The 15274-nt window shown below is 46.7% G+C and overlaps 1 protein-coding gene across 1 annotated transcript; it reads left to right on the plus strand.

The window, feature by feature from the left end:
• The first annotated feature begins 241 nt into the window (after positions 1-241).
• LOC118966631 (INSYN2B protein-like) lies at positions 242-11005 on the plus strand. Its single transcript, XM_036989350.1, has 3 exons — positions 242-546; positions 7666-7740; positions 7838-11005. Exons 1-3 carry the CDS (start codon positions 242-244, stop codon positions 8097-8099), a joined length of 642 nt encoding a protein of 213 aa, XP_036845245.1. The 3' UTR covers positions 8100-11005.
• Positions 11006-15274: the final 4269 nt, after the last annotated feature.

Below are 15274 nucleotides of genomic sequence, written 5' to 3' on the forward strand. Positions count from 1 at the left end.
ACAGACACGAGCAGACCCTAAGGTCCTCATTGCAACCCAGACGAACACTTCTGCACATGTCAAGCCCGTCACCAAAACACCAAGCCACAGAAACACAGACTTCAGTTCCACATCAACGCCAGACGAACACACAAGCCCCACACACCGACTCATACCACAGGCCCGTCCATACACCATCACTGATCTCCTCACACACACACCCATAGACCCCGAGTGCTACCGCCTTTTGCCTCCATCCCGCATGGCTCACCTAGCCTCCTACACCCTCACCCATCCCAATCAGACACACCAGATGATCCATCCAGTATTTCCATTTTTATCGTCAAGCACCACCCCGCAGCCATCCCAAGACGATTCCAGGCTGGCTCACTCCCACCCGGCTGACGCAGCGCTGCTGCTGCCCCCTTCCCCACAGTGCAGCAGGCCAGCCCCTCTCCAACGGAGGCTGCAGTTTGTAGAGGCCAACCTGGCAGCCAACCAGGACAGGATCACTACCCTTCTCAACATCATCCAAGACCTGGAGATGAGCCAAGCTCTCAGCAAGGGGTAAGAGACAGGAAGGAAGATCACGAGAAATGACGAAGATCACAATCACGAGAAATGACGAGGAAGAGAAAGGGAGATAGATGGGGTGGGAATGAGTGAGTAGAGAAAGAGAACAGGGAGATAGATGGGGTGGGGGAAGGAGTGAGTAGAGGAAGAGAAAGGGAGATAGATGGGGTGGGAAGGAGTGAGTAGAGGAAGAGAAAGGGAGATAGATGGGGTGGGAAGGAGTGAGTAGAGGAAGAGAAAGGGAGAAAGATGGGGTGGGAAGGAGTGAGTAGTGGAAGAGAAAGGGAGATAGATGGGGTGGGAATGAGTGAGTAGAGAAAGAGAACAGGGAGATAGATGGGGTGGGAATAAGTGAGTAGAAGAAGAGAAAGAGAAAGGGAGATAGATGGGGTGGGAAGGAGTGAGTAGAAGAAGAGAAAGAGAAAGGGAGATAGATGGGGTGGGAAGGAGTGAGTAGAGGAAGAGAACAGGGAGATAGATGGGGTGGAAGGAGTGAGTAGAGAAAGAGAACAGGGAGACAGATGGGGTGGGAAGGAGTGAGTAGAGGAAGAGAAAGAGAAAGGGAGATCGATGGGGTGGGAAGGAGTGAGTAGAGAAAGAGAACAGGGAGATAGATGGGGTGGGAAGGAGTGTGTAGAGAAAGAGAACAGGGAGATAGATGGGGTGGGAAGGAGTGAGTAGAGAAGGAGAAAGGGAGATAGATGGGGTGGGAAGAAGTGAGTAGAGGAAGAGAACAGGGAGATAGATGGGGTGGAAGGAGTGAGTAGAGGAAGAGAAAGGGAGATAGATGGGGTGGGAAGGAGTGAGTAGAGAAAGAGAACAGGGAGATAGATGGGGTGGGAAGGAGTGAGGAGAGGAAGAGAACAGGGAGATAGATGGGGTGGAAGGAGTGAGTAGAGGAAGAGAAAGGGAGATAGATGGGGTGGGAAGGAGTGAGTAGAGAAAGAGAACAGGGAGATAGATGGGGTGGGAAGGAGTGAGGAGAGGAAGAGAAAGGGAGATAGATGGGGTGGGAAGGAGTGAGTAGAGAAAGAGAACAGGGAGATAGATGGGGTGGGAAAGGTTGAGTAGAGATAGAGAACAGGGAGATAGATGGGGTGGGAAGGGGTGAGTAGAGAAAGAGAAAGGGAGATAGATGGGGTGGGAAGGAGTGAGTAGAGAAAGAGAAAGGGAGATAGATGGGGTGGGAAGGAGTGAGTAGAGAAAGAGAACAGGGAGATAGATGGGGTGGGAAGGAGTGAGTAGAGAAAGAAAACAGGGAGATAGATGGGGTGGGAAGGGGTGAGTAGAGAAAGAGAAAGGGAGATAGATGGGGTGGGAAGGAGTGAGTAGAGAAAGAGAACAGGGAGATAGATGGGGTGGGAAGGAGTGAGTAGAGAAAGAGAAAGGGAGATAGATGGGGTGGGAAGGAGTGAGTAGAGATAGAGAACAGGGAGATAGATGGGGTGGGAAGGGGTGAGTAGAGAAAGAGAAAGGGAGATAGATGGGGTGGGAAGGAGTGAGTAGGGATAGAGAACAGGGAGATAGATGGGGTGGGAAGGGGTGAGTAGAGAAAGAGAAAGGGAGATAGATGGGGTGGGAAGGAGTGAGTAGAGAAAGAGAACAGGGAGAGAGATGGGGTGGGAAGGAGTGAGTAGAGAAAGAAAACAGGGAGATAGATGGGGTGGGAAGGGGTGAGGAGAGGAAGAGAAAAGGAGAAAGATGGGGTGGGAAGGAGTGAGTAGAGGAAGAGAAAGGGAGATATATGGGGTGGGAAGGGGTGAGGAGAGGAAGAGAAAAGGAGATAGATGGGGTGGGAAGGAGTGAGTAGAGGAAGAGAAAGGGAGATAGATGGGGTGGGAAGGGGTGAGGAGAGGAAGAGAAAGGGAGATAGATGGGTGGGAAGGAGTGAATAGAGGAAGAGAAAGGGAGATAGATGGGTGGGAAGGAGTGAGTAGAGGAAGAGGAAGGGAGATAGATGGGTGGGAAGGAGTGAGTAGAGGAAGAGAAAAGGAGATAGATGGGGTGGGGGAAGGAGTGAGTAGAGGAAGAGAAAGGGAGATAGATGGGGTGGGAAGGAGTGAGTAGAGGAAGAGAAAGGGAGATAGATGGGTGGGAAGGAGTGAGTAGAGGAAGAGAAAGGGAGAAAGATGGGGTGGGAAGGAGTGAGTAGTGGAAGAGAAAGGGAGATAGATGGGGTGGGAAGGAGTGAGTAGAGAAAGAGAACAGGGAGATAGATGGGGTGGGAAGGAGTGAGTAGAGGAAGAGAAAGGGAGATAGATGGGGTGGGAAGGAGTGTGTAGAGGAAGAGAACAGGGAGATAGATGGGGTGGGAAGGAGTGAGTAGAGAAAGAGAACAGGGAGATAGATGGGGTGGTAATGAGTGAGTAGAGGAAGAGAAAGAGAAAGGGAGATAGATGGGGTGGGAAGTAGTGAGTAGAGGAAGAGAAAGAGAAAGGGAGATAGATGGGGTGGGAAGGAGTGAGTAGAGGAAGAGAAAGAGAAAGGGAGATAGATGCGGTGGGAAGGAGTGAGTAGAGGAAGAGAAAGGGAGATAGATGGGGTGGGAAGGAGTGAGTAGAGAAAGAGAACAGGGAGATAGATGGGGTGGGAATGAGTGAGTAGAGAAAGAGAACAGGGAGATAGATGGGGTGGGAAGGAGTGAGTAGAGAAAGAGAAAGGGAGATAGATGGGGTGGGAAGGAGTGAGTAGAGAAAGAGAACAGGGAGATAGATGGGGTGGGAAGGAGTGAGTAGAGAAAGAAAACAGGGAGATAGATGGGGTGGGAAGGGGTGAGTAGAGAAAGAGAAAGGGAGATAGATGGGGTGGGAAGGAGTGAGTAGAGAAAGAGAACAGGGAGATAGATGGGGTGGGAAGGAGTGAGTAGAGAAAGAGAAAGGGAGATAGATGGGGTGGGAAGGAGTGAGTAGAGATAGAGAACAGGGAGATAGATGGGGTGGGAAGGGGTGAGTAGAGAAAGAGAAAGGGAGATAGATGGGGTGGGAAGGAGTGAGTAGGGATAGAGAACAGGGAGATAGATGGGGTGGGAAGGGGTGAGTAGAGAAAGAGAAAGGGAGATAGATGGGGTGGGAAGGAGTGAGTAGAGAAAGAGAACAGGGAGATAGATGGGGTGGGAAGGAGTGAGTAGAGAAAGAAAACAGGGAGATAGATGGGGTGGGAAGGGGTGAGGAGAGGAAGAGAAAAGGAGAAAGATGGGGTGGGAAGGAGTGAGTAGAGGAAGAGAAAGGGAGATAGATGGGGTGGGAAGGGGTGAGGAGAGGAAGAGAAAAGGAGATAGACGGGGTGGGAAGGAGTGAGTAGAGGAAGAGAAAGGGAGATAGATGGGGTGGGAAGGGGTGAGGAGAGGAAGAGAAAGGGAGATAGATGGGTGGGAAGGAGTGAATAGAGGAAGAGAAAGGGAGATAGATGGGTGGGAAGGAGTGAGTAGAGGAAGAGGAAGGGAGATAGATGGGTGGGAAGGAGTGAGTAGAGGAAGAGAAAAGGAGATAGATGGGGTGGGGGAAGGAGTGAGTAGAGGAAGAGAAAGGGAGATAGATGGGGTGGGAAGGAGTGAGTAGAGGAAGAGAAAGGGAGATAGATGGGTGGGAAGGAGTGAGTAGAGGAAGAGAAAGGGAGAAAGATGGGGTGGGAAGGAGTGAGTAGTGGAAGAGAAAGGGAGATAGATGGGGTGGGAAGGAGTGAGTAGAGAAAGAGAACAGGGAGATAGATGGGGTGGGAAGGAGTGAGTAGAGGAAGAGAAAGGGAGATAGATGGGGTGGGAAGGAGTGAGTAGAGAAAGAGAACAGGGAGATAGATGGGGTGGGAAGGAGTGAGTAGAGGAAGAGAAAGGGAGATAGATGGGGTGGGAAGGAGTGTGTAGAGGAAGAGAACAGGGAGATAGATGGGGTGGGAAGGAGTGAGTAGAGAAAGAGAACAGGGAGATAGATGGGGTGGTAATGAGTGAGTAGAGGAAGAGAAAGAGAAACGGAGATAGATGGGGTGGGAAGTAGTGAATAGAGGAAGAGAAAGAGAAAGGGAGATAGATGGGGTGGGAAGGAGTGAGTAGAGGAAGAGAAAGAGAAAGGGAGATAGATGCGGTGGGAAGGAGTGAGTAGAGGAAGAGAAAGGGAGATAGATGGGGTGGGAAGGAGTGAGTAGAGAAAGAGAACAGGGAGATAGATGGGGTGGGAATGAGTGAGTAGAGAAAGAGAACAGGGAGATAGATGGGGTGGGAAGGAGTGAGTAGAGAAAGAGAACAGGGAGACAGATGGGGTGGGAAGGAGTGAATAGAGGAAGAGAAAGGGAGATAGATGGGTGGGAAGGAGTGAGTAGAGGAAGAGAAAGGGAGATAGATGGGTGGGAAGGAGTGAGTAGAGAAAGAGAACAGGGAGACAGATGGGGTGGGAAGGAGTGAATAGAGGAAGAGAAAGGGAGATAGATGGGTGGGAAGGAGTGAGTAGAGGAAGAGAAAGGGAGATAGATGGGTGGGAAGGAGTGAGTAGAGGAAGAGAAAGGGAGATAGATGGGTGGGAAGGAGTGAGTAGAGGAAGAGAAAGGGAGATAGATGGGTGGGAAGGAGTGAGTAGAGGAAGAGAAAGGGAGATAGATGGGGTGGGAAGGAGTGTGTAGAGAAAGAGAACAGGGAGATAGATGGGGTGGAATGAGTGAGTAGAGAACGAGAACAGGGAGATAGATGGGGTGGGAAGGAGTGAGTAGAGGAAGAGAAAGAGAAAGGGAGATAGATGGGGTGGGAAGGAGTGAGTAGAGAAAGAGAACAGGGAGATAGATGGGGTGGGAAGGAGTGAGTAGAGAAAGAGAACAGGGAGATAGATGGGGTGGGAAGGAGTGAGGAGAGGAAGAGAAAAGGAGATAGATGGGGTGGGAAGGAGTGAGGAGAGGAAGAGAAAAGGAGATAGATGGGGTGGGAAGGAGTGAGTAGAGGAAGAGAAAGGGAGATAGATGGGTGGGAAGGAGTGAGTAGAGGAAGAGAAAGGGAGATAGATGGGTGGGAAGGAGTGAGTAGAGGAAAAGAAAGGGAGATAGATGGGGTGGGAAGGAGTGTGTAGAAAAAGAGAACAGGGAGATAGATGGGGTGGGAAGGAGTGAGTAGAGGAAGAGAAAGGGAGATAGATGGGGTGGGAAGGAGTGAGTAGAGAAAGAGAACAGGGAGATAGATGGGGTGGGAAGGAGTGAGTAGAGGAAGAGAAAGGGAGATAGATGGGGTGGGAAGGAGTGTGTAGAGGAAGAGAACAGGGAGATAGATGGGGTGGGAAGGAGTGAGTAGAGAAAGAGAACAGGGAGATAGATGGGGTGGTAATGAGTGAGTAGAGGAAGAGAAAGAGAAAGGGAGATAGATGGGGTGGGAAGTAGTGAGTAGAGGAAGAGAAAGAGAAAGGGAGATAGATGCGGTGGGAAGGAGTGAGTAGAGGAAGAGAAAGGGAGATAGATGGGGTGGGAAGGAGTGAGTAGAGAAAGAGAACAGGGAGATAGATGGGGTGGGAATGAGTGAGTAGAGAAAGAGAACAGGGAGATAGATGGGGTGGGAAGGAGTGAGTAGAGAAAGAGAACAGGGAGACAGATGGGGTGGGAAGGAGTGAATAGAGGAAGAGAAAGGGAGATAGATGGGTGGGAAGGAGTAAGTAGAGGAAGAGAAAGGGAGATAGATGGGTGGGAAGGAGTGAGTAGAGAAAGAGAACAGGGAGACAGATGGGGTGGGAAGGAGTGAATAGAGGAAGAGAAAGGGAGATAGATGGGTGGGAAGGAGTGAGTAGAGGAAGAGAAAGGGAGATAGATGGGTGGGAAGGAGTGAGTAGAGGAAGAGAAAGGGAGATAGATGGGTGGGAAGGAGTGAGTAGAGGAAGAGAAAGGGAGATAGATGGGTGGGAAGGAGTGAGTAGAGGAAGAGAAAGGGAGATAGATGGGGTGGGAAGGAGTGTGTAGAGAAAGAGAACAGGGAGATAGATGGGGTGGTAATGAGTGAGTAGAGAACGAGAACAGGGAGATAGATGGGGTGGGAAGGAGTGAGTAGAGGAAGAGAAAGAGAAAGGGAGATAGATGGGGTGGGAAGGAGTGAGTAGAGAAAGAGAACAGGGAGATAGATGGGGTGGGAAGGAGTGAGTAGAGAAAGAGAACAGGGAGATAGATGGGGTGGGAAGGAGTGAGGAGAGGAAGAGAAAAGGAGATAGATGGGGTGGGAAGGAGTGAGGAGAGGAAGAGAAAAGGAGATAGATGGGGTGGGAAGGAGTGAGTAGAGGAAGAGAAAGGGAGATAGATGGGTGGGAAGGAGTGAGTAGAGGAAGAGAAAGGGAGATAGATGGGTGGGAAGGAGTGAGTAGAGGAAAAGAAAGGGAGATAGATGGGGTGGGAAGGAGTGTGTAGAAAAAGAGAACAGGGAGATAGATGGGGTGGTAATGAGTGAGTAGAGGAATAGAAAGGGAGAAAGATGGGGTGGGAATGAGTGAGTAGAGGAAGAGAAAGGGAGATAGATGGGGTGGGAAGGAGTGAGTAGAGGAAAAGAAAGGGAGATAGATGGGGTGGGAAGGAGTGAGTAGAGGAAGAGAACAGGGAGATAGATGGGGTGGGAAGGAGTGAGTAGAGGAAGAGAAAGGGAGATAGATGGGGTGGGAAGGAGTGAGTAGAGAACTGAATGATATTAGAAAGAATTGAAAAGTAATTAAAGCCTCTTTTGTTCTTATTAAAGGCCCAATGCTGCCGTTTTCATCTCAAATTCAAATCATTTCTGGGTGACAATTAAGTACATTAATGTGACTGTTTTAAATTAAAATGGTCAAATAGAAACAAAAACATATTCCTATCAAAGTTTAGTTTCTCAGGCAAAAATAATTCTAGGACTGTCTGGGAGTGGTCTGAGTGGGGAGGTGAAAACTGAAAATTAACGTTTACTGGCATAGAGATTTGGAACTCTCTTTCTTATTGGTCTATTAACTAATTTACTGCATGGTAATTTCGGACAGTCTTTTCAAACAGCTCTTACACTAATAGGGCATTATCATAAATTTCATAATGTCATAGTATTACTCCAATCTCATGTGTGGAAATGTATATAAAACACAGGGAAATCGTGTTTTTGACTGCACTGGAACTTTAATATCTCCTGCTCTCCTGCTGTTTCAGTCGGCGATGCTACAGGACAGGGCAGGACCTCAGGGAGTGCTCCACCTGTCAGAAGACCGCTTGTATCGTCTACAGGTGAGACACAAGAAGCATGGTCAGATCGGTTTGACTCGTTCCTCCTGTTTTTGCTTTTCTCAGTTTTCACCCTCTCTCTATCTCTCTGTCGCTGCAGTGTGGAGTATGACTTCAGGCAGCAAGAGAGACGTTTCTTGGCGGTTCTGAATCCTCAGAAGGCTGACAACAACGCTACAACATTTCTCCCCTCCCTGCCTCACAACCCCACCTTGCTGACCAATGCCATCACTAAGACCATGACCAAGTCCAAGGTTAAAAGCAAAAAGTTGTGCAAGACGCTTTTCCGATGGCTGCCTAGGAAAATTCAGCGGACAAAGTCCTCCTTTCACCAACTCTCTCCAGATCATTTGAACTCCTAGCATGCTATCCATGAGATATCCCCTGTAATATAAGATCTGATGTCCCCATTACAGCAAGCAGCACTTGTCATCGTGGAAGACACGTCACTTCCTGTTCACATGATAGCTGTTCTGAAATCTGATTTGCTCCTTTAAGGCTGATTGACACCCTACTGTCCAATCAGGACATAGCATGAACAGGATATCCCCAATAGTAACTAGAGACATTTGCCCAGTCGAGCAAGAGTATATCATAAGGGAAAACTTCATCCTTCAGGTGAAAATCATAAACCTTCATCCAAAGCACATGCGATAGTTTTGTTGAACTAGATGAGACTTCCAAAAGTTTGCTAGATTGCAATCACCATTTTTCAGAGTAAATGTAGATGAAAGTCCACTTAGTTCTGTTCTATAGTGTCTTGTAGCTAAGTGTTGCCGTCCTCTTACAGATTCCCCTGACCAGCTTATCCCAGGGTAAATGTACCTACCTGATTTTTTGGAGAAATAAACCAAAGCTACAGCACATACTGTAAACATGCTCTCTTTCATGTGTAAGTAATATCGCTTATTGCTATCCATCTGTCTATCTTAGCCTGTTAGTAATTTAATCACCTCCTCTTACAGACAGACAGACAGACAGACAGACAGACAGACAGACAGACAGACAGACAGACACAGTACAGGGACCCACACATGGTACTACACAGGAATCCTCCCACAAAACTCATAGATACTGTAGTCATCCAGGCCTGCTCTGTTCTCTCACCTGACACAGTTAGACAGTTCACAGCAGCCAGCTGTCCCTGAAAGTGGAGAAACTTTCATTCTCTTTTTCCCAGAAGGGAAAGGCTTGTGCAGAAGGTCTCTAAATCCCCAAACAATCTAAAGCCTAACAGGGTTTGTTAAAAGGCTTCAGAGTTAAACAATGGCAGGACGTATTGCTGCAATGAAGCATGAAAATCCCACAATGCAATTTTCCATGGTCACGTGCAGATACACACCCATGCACAAACACACACACCGTATATACGCGCGCACACACACACACACACACACACACACGCACACGCACACGCACACGCACACACACACACACACACACACACACACACAACCTTCTACACTGAACCTAAAAGCACCCAATGGCAGGCTTCAACGAAGCATGAATAACTTTAGCTCATGCTTCTAGTTAATGTCTCTGACAAGTAAGGAGCTGCCTCGGGGAATATGCCATTTTGGAAAAGTCTGATCTCGACTCAGAGATCATGAAAGACAAGGAGAGACATCTTTTTAGAGTAGTCCTGTCAGACAAAGGCTGTGTATTGTTGTGACCTCTTTTTTTGGGAAGCCCTGGCAGCTATGCCAGCCTTGCTGCGCGACAAGGACAAAGCAGTGTGCCCTCTTACCCCTCTCATACTCTCTTTCACAAACTCCCCCTGCACTGCTAGCACTGATAAAATGGGGTGTAATTTTCCTTGTTCCTATCCCTCAAGTTGTTTACCCAGGATATCTACATAAGGAATACATGTCAACAGAAAAGGCAGAATATTAATCTATTCATTTTCTATTGTGTCTGATGGTAGAGAGAGAGAAAGAGGAAGTGACTCAAATCGCATGCAAGGGTAGAGAGGAACATATATTATAATTGTGTGTGTGCTTCAGGCTTATGCAGTTACACAGGGAAGCTTGCAACTGTGTTGAAGTTTTAAGAGTTAAGGTTGTTCATGTCCTGTTAGACGTAAAGGCAGAGAACAGTGGAGGAAGCTCATCCCTGTCCGTTTCTGTCAGCACACAATGCCTATGAACCTCCAGTGAGTTCCAACTGGCTTTGAGATGAAAGTTTGGTAAAACAAACTTTCTCCTGGAAATGAGACAGCTAGCAAAGAGAATGTAATTATCCTAGTAGGAGCAGAGAGGGAGCAGAGTAACTGAAACAGGGCCATGTCTCTTAAAAATAACTCGAGACTAAACTGATCCCCTACTTATTGCTTGTATTGCTTATTACTGCCTCATTTCAACAGAACATGTGTCACAAGTGACACCGACTCTTACTTGACTAGAGACACATTTATTTTATATTAAGTATCAGGAGGTCTTTGCATTTAATCCTGCCTATTCATGAGTGACTTTTAATCGCTTGTGCTGTGTTGTTTACAGCGATGGCCTTTTACTTAACTTCTGACGTCCTCACGTGTGAAATTGAATTGCATGAACTATTTGTTTGCTTGCATGGTGTGCTGTGATCCCCCAGATTGGAATGAACTACATTGATTTGAGACAGCAGTTGCCAATTCCCTATCACCACCTCCCTCTCCAAACTCCTTTCTAAACACGCCCTCAGAACTAGTGTTAGAAGGAACCAGAATGTACCTTCAGAGTGATCGGCTGTTCGCCTGGTTCGCCTGCTAACACCGGGGACACGCCCGATATAACTGTGAGAGGCTACACACCCAATGCTACAACCCAGCGGGCCCGGCGCACAGCGAGAGACCGCCCAGCAAGCAGCCACCGAAAACTGAGCCATGCTACCAAGAGCTCAATTCATCCAACACTCTCTATAGTGTTACTAAAGGAATTGTATGTTTTTTATCCCCTGCGACTATAGTCACTGGGGACATGCCCGACTCAGCTGCCAACGCTACCATGTAGCTGGGCCAGTGTGGAGAGGGTGACAGCCACCGAACTGCTATTGACATCCGAACCAGCCGGCGATTAACGACCCCTGATCGGGAGGAAGAGACAATCCCTGCTCGGGTAGAGACTAACAAACACTTCTCAGAAGAAACCGAAAGAACATTGAGTGAATCAACTGTTGTGTTAATTTGCCCCGGCGCTCATAGTTAGTCTATAGCCCTAAATGCAAGCCATTTTATTGGGCCATAGGAATACTGTGTATTGTCAATGTTGTAAAAGCTGAATTTATAATAAAAAACCTTTGTACTTTGGCATGCCTCTGTGGTGTTTGACGTGTGATTTTAGAACTCTGCTTGTGACACATGCATGGGCAGTAAACACTGTGTGTAAAGGGCAATACTGTGTTTTACTGAGACACAAAATAATGATGGCTCAACAAAGTATTTCATTCATGACTTGCAGCCCCATCTGTGGCCCAGGTCAGCAGACTAGAGAATGTGTGTGTCTGTCTGAGGGGGGGTCATTGGTTTGGGGGAGTGTATTTGCATGCACTTTCGTGTGTAAGATTTAGTTTCCCCCCGCCTTTCTCTCCTGTCTTTTTCCCTACAATCTCGCAGCAGAATCTTATGAACTGAACAGACTCTTCCACTCGTTCTCCCCTAAAAATGGAAACGGTGCTGCCGGTTTGATTCAGTTGGAGAGGACTAGCGACTCACTTTGACATGGAGAGCTACTGGCGGTCTTCCCTGGGGACAGCGGAGGGGGGGGGGGGGGGGGGGTTGAGGGGAGCTTCTGTCTGGGGAGCTGCGAGGTCGGCGTGCCCCGGGACGAAGATGCTTTCTGGCAGAGGAGAAAAAAGGAAGGAAGGCACCAAAAGAGAAATCATTAAGTTAGAACTGTGATATTCAGTGCTGCTGGCGCACAGCGACACACGGGGGATCAATAGGGACCATGGATCAGTGGTCAGGGGGATGATGCTGCAGATAGTGGGAGTGGTGGGGATCTCCCAGGTAGCTCAGGATTCACATACAGTGGATTGGTTGAAGTAGCACATTCCAAAAAAAATGTTTATACAATTTTGCATTATGAGCCATTTTGTTGATGTTGTTGGGTGTTGCATTCATGAACATCGTATTAGTGGTTTTAAACTCTCGGGGTCTGACTTAGCTAACAGCAAATATGAAAAAAAAAAGTATATTTGTCTCCTGTCAGCACTTTCTTTTTTTCATATTTGGTGTTATATAAGTCAGGCCCCTAGAGATTAAAACAACGAATATGGCGTGGTTTTAAACCACATCAAGAGATACAAATAAAGAGGGGTCTAAGCTTTGTGTGTATCAACTCAACAACAACAAAAATGTGCAGGAGCGATAGTTACAACAGATGAGCTGTTTAGTGAAAATCACCTCGGCCAACGTTTGTCCGTTGTTGGCACCGTTTGCATTCTAAACCTGGTACTTGAAATGAGTTACTCGTGTTTGTCCATTGTGTTGGCCAAAACAGCATCCTTCACCTCTAAAACAGGATTTATCCAGAGAGGAAGAGGCAAAGGGAGGCTAATTTGCTATGTGAGGATTATTTGATCAAATATGCGTTTTGTACTGTTTAGGTTGTTGTGAATGTACTGATGTAAGAGGACGCCGTGGCAACCCGGCATCTTCCAGAAAAACTATTTCAGATCAGAGTTGTGCCTGTTGTTCACATGCGTATCTGCTCTCTCATTGGCTAGAAGGTTCCCCTCTGATCCCGCCACCTCTCCGCCTCCTTTGTGGACATGTATTCCCATTGTTACAGTGGTCAGTCCAGTATTTTGTCAGTATATATGTAGCCCTAACCTTGGCAAGCAGTTGCTTATCAACAGACAGTTTGAAAGTATGACCATTTGAATTTAGAATTTGTGTGTTTTATTAGGATCTTCAATGAGAAGCTGCATTGCTCTTCCTGCCGGAGGTCCAAACAGGAAATAGAACACAAATAAAATACATAATGCATACTATACATAACACTATAAAATACATAATACAATGCTAAATGCAATATAAGATATATTTGTAACGGTTCTCTTGGGGTGAAGTAGAGGCAGACCAAAACGCAGTGTTGTACTTTAATAAAGAAACTGTACATGAAAAAACTAACAAAACAACAAACGTGCGAAAACCTAAAACAGTCCTATCTGGTGCAAACACAGAGACAGGAACAATCACCCACAAACACACAGTGAAACCCAGGCTACCTAAGTATGATTCTCAATCAGAGACAACTAATGACACCTGCCTCTGATTGAGAACTATACTAGGCCGAAACATAGAAATACCCAAAACCTAGAAAAACAAACATAGACTGCCCACCCAACTCACGCCCTGACCATACTAAATAAATACAAAACAAAGGAAATAAAGGTCAGAACGTGACAATATTAAAATGTCTGTGTCTCTTCACAGTCCCCAAGGTGTCCATTTTTGATCTGGTTTTATCACTAGCTTGAGTTACCTGGAGTGGCAAAGTTTCATGTAGTCACGGCTCTATTTAATACTGTGAGTTTCCCAGACTCTTTTCTGGACCTGGGGACTGTGAAGAGACCTCTGGCTGCATGTTTTGTGTGGCACCGATGAGGGTCCGAATTGTGTGCCAACTGCTTGAACAGACAGTTCGGTACCTTTAACACATCAGCACCTCGCACAAAGACCAATAGTGATACGGTCAATCTCACCTCCACTTTGAGCCAGGAGAGATTGACTTGCATACCATTGACATTTGACCTCTGTGTACATCTAAATGCAAAACGTGCAGCTCTGTTCTGGACCAACTGCAATTTTCTTGTGTCTTTCTTTGCGGCACAAGACCACACAACCGGGCAGTAGTCCAGGTGCGACAAAACTAGGGACTGTAGGACCTGCCTGGCTGAGTTAGATCAAGAAAACAGAGCAACGCCTTATCATGGACAGACCTCTTCCCATGTGTTTTGGCCATGACAGCTTTCTATATAGGGTTAGACCCTACCGTTTAATCTCCTCAACTTGCTCACTCGCCACATTATTCAGTAACAGATCTAGATGAGGTTTAGGGTTGAGTAAGTGATATGTCCCAAATATTATGCCTTTGTTTTTTGAGATACGTAGCACCAACCTATTGCTAGTTACCCATTCTAAAACTGACTGGAGCTCTATGTTAAGGGTGTCAGTTAATTATTTGACCATGATAGCTGACGTGTATACGGTTGAGTCGTCAGCATACATAGGCACACAGGCTTAATTCAAGGTCAGTGGAAGGTCATTAGTAAAAACAGAAAACAATAATGTCCCAAGCCGGCTGCCCTGCGGTACAACACACTCAACCGAATATGCATTAGAGCGGCTTCTATTAAAGAAAACCCTCTGTGTTCTATTTGATAGGTAACTCTGAATCCATGATAAGGCAGAGGATGTAAATCGATAACACCGACAGTTGAAGTCGGACATTTACATACACCTTAGCCAAATAAATTTTAACTCAGCTTTTCACAATACCTGACATTTAATGGGCTCCTGAGTGGTGCAAGAGGCGTCACTGCAGTACCTGGTTCAAATCCAGGCTGCATCACATCCGGCTGTGATTGGGTGTCCCATAGGGTGGTGCACAATTGTCTGGAGTAGGTTGTTATATTTTAAGAATGTGAAATGTCAGAATAATAGTAGAGAGAATGATTTATTTCAGCTTTTATTTATTTCATCACATTCCCAGTGGGTCAAAAGTTTACATACACTCAATTAGTATTTGGTAGCGTTTGCCATGTTCTGTTATAATCTCCACCTGGCACAGCCAGAAGAGGACTGTCCACACCTCATGGCCTAGTTCCTCTCTATGTTTCTTCCTAGCTTTTGGCCTTTCTAGGGAGTTTTTCCTAGCCACCGTGCTTCTACACCTGCATTTCTTGCTGTTTGGGGTTTTAGGCTGGGTTTCTGTACAGCACTGTGACATAAGCTGATGTAAGAAGGGCTTTATAAATACATTTTTTGATGCTGCCACCCCCATGCTTCACAGTTGGGATGGTGTTCACCGACTTGCAAGACTCCCCATTTTTCCTCCAAACATAACGATGGTCATTATGGCCAAACAGTTCTATTTTTGTTTCATCAGACCAGAGGACATTTCTCCAAAAAGTACAATCTTTGTCCCCATGTGCAGTTGCAAACCGTAGTCTGGCTTTTCTATGGCGGTTTTTGAGCGGCATCTTCACAAGGTCCTTTGCTGTTGTTCTGGGATTGATTTGCACTTTTTGCACCAAAGTACATTCATCTCTAGGAGACAGAACGCGTCTCCTTCCTGAGCGTAATGATGGCCGCGTGGTCCAATGGTGTTTATACTTGCGTACTATTGTTTGTACAGATGAATGTGGTACCTTCAGGCACTTGGAAATTGCTCCCAAGCATGAACCAGACATGTAGAGTTTACATTTTTTTTTTGAGATCTTGGCTGATTTCTTTTGAGTTTGAAGGTAGACCTTGAATTACATCCACAGGAACACCTCCAATTGACTCAAATTATGTCAATTAGCCTATCAGAAGCTTCTAAAGCCATGAAAT

This window comes from Oncorhynchus mykiss, chromosome 10 (assembly GCF_013265735.2).
Source record: "Oncorhynchus mykiss isolate Arlee chromosome 10, USDA_OmykA_1.1, whole genome shotgun sequence".
Taxonomy (NCBI): Eukaryota; Metazoa; Chordata; class Actinopteri; order Salmoniformes; family Salmonidae; genus Oncorhynchus; species Oncorhynchus mykiss.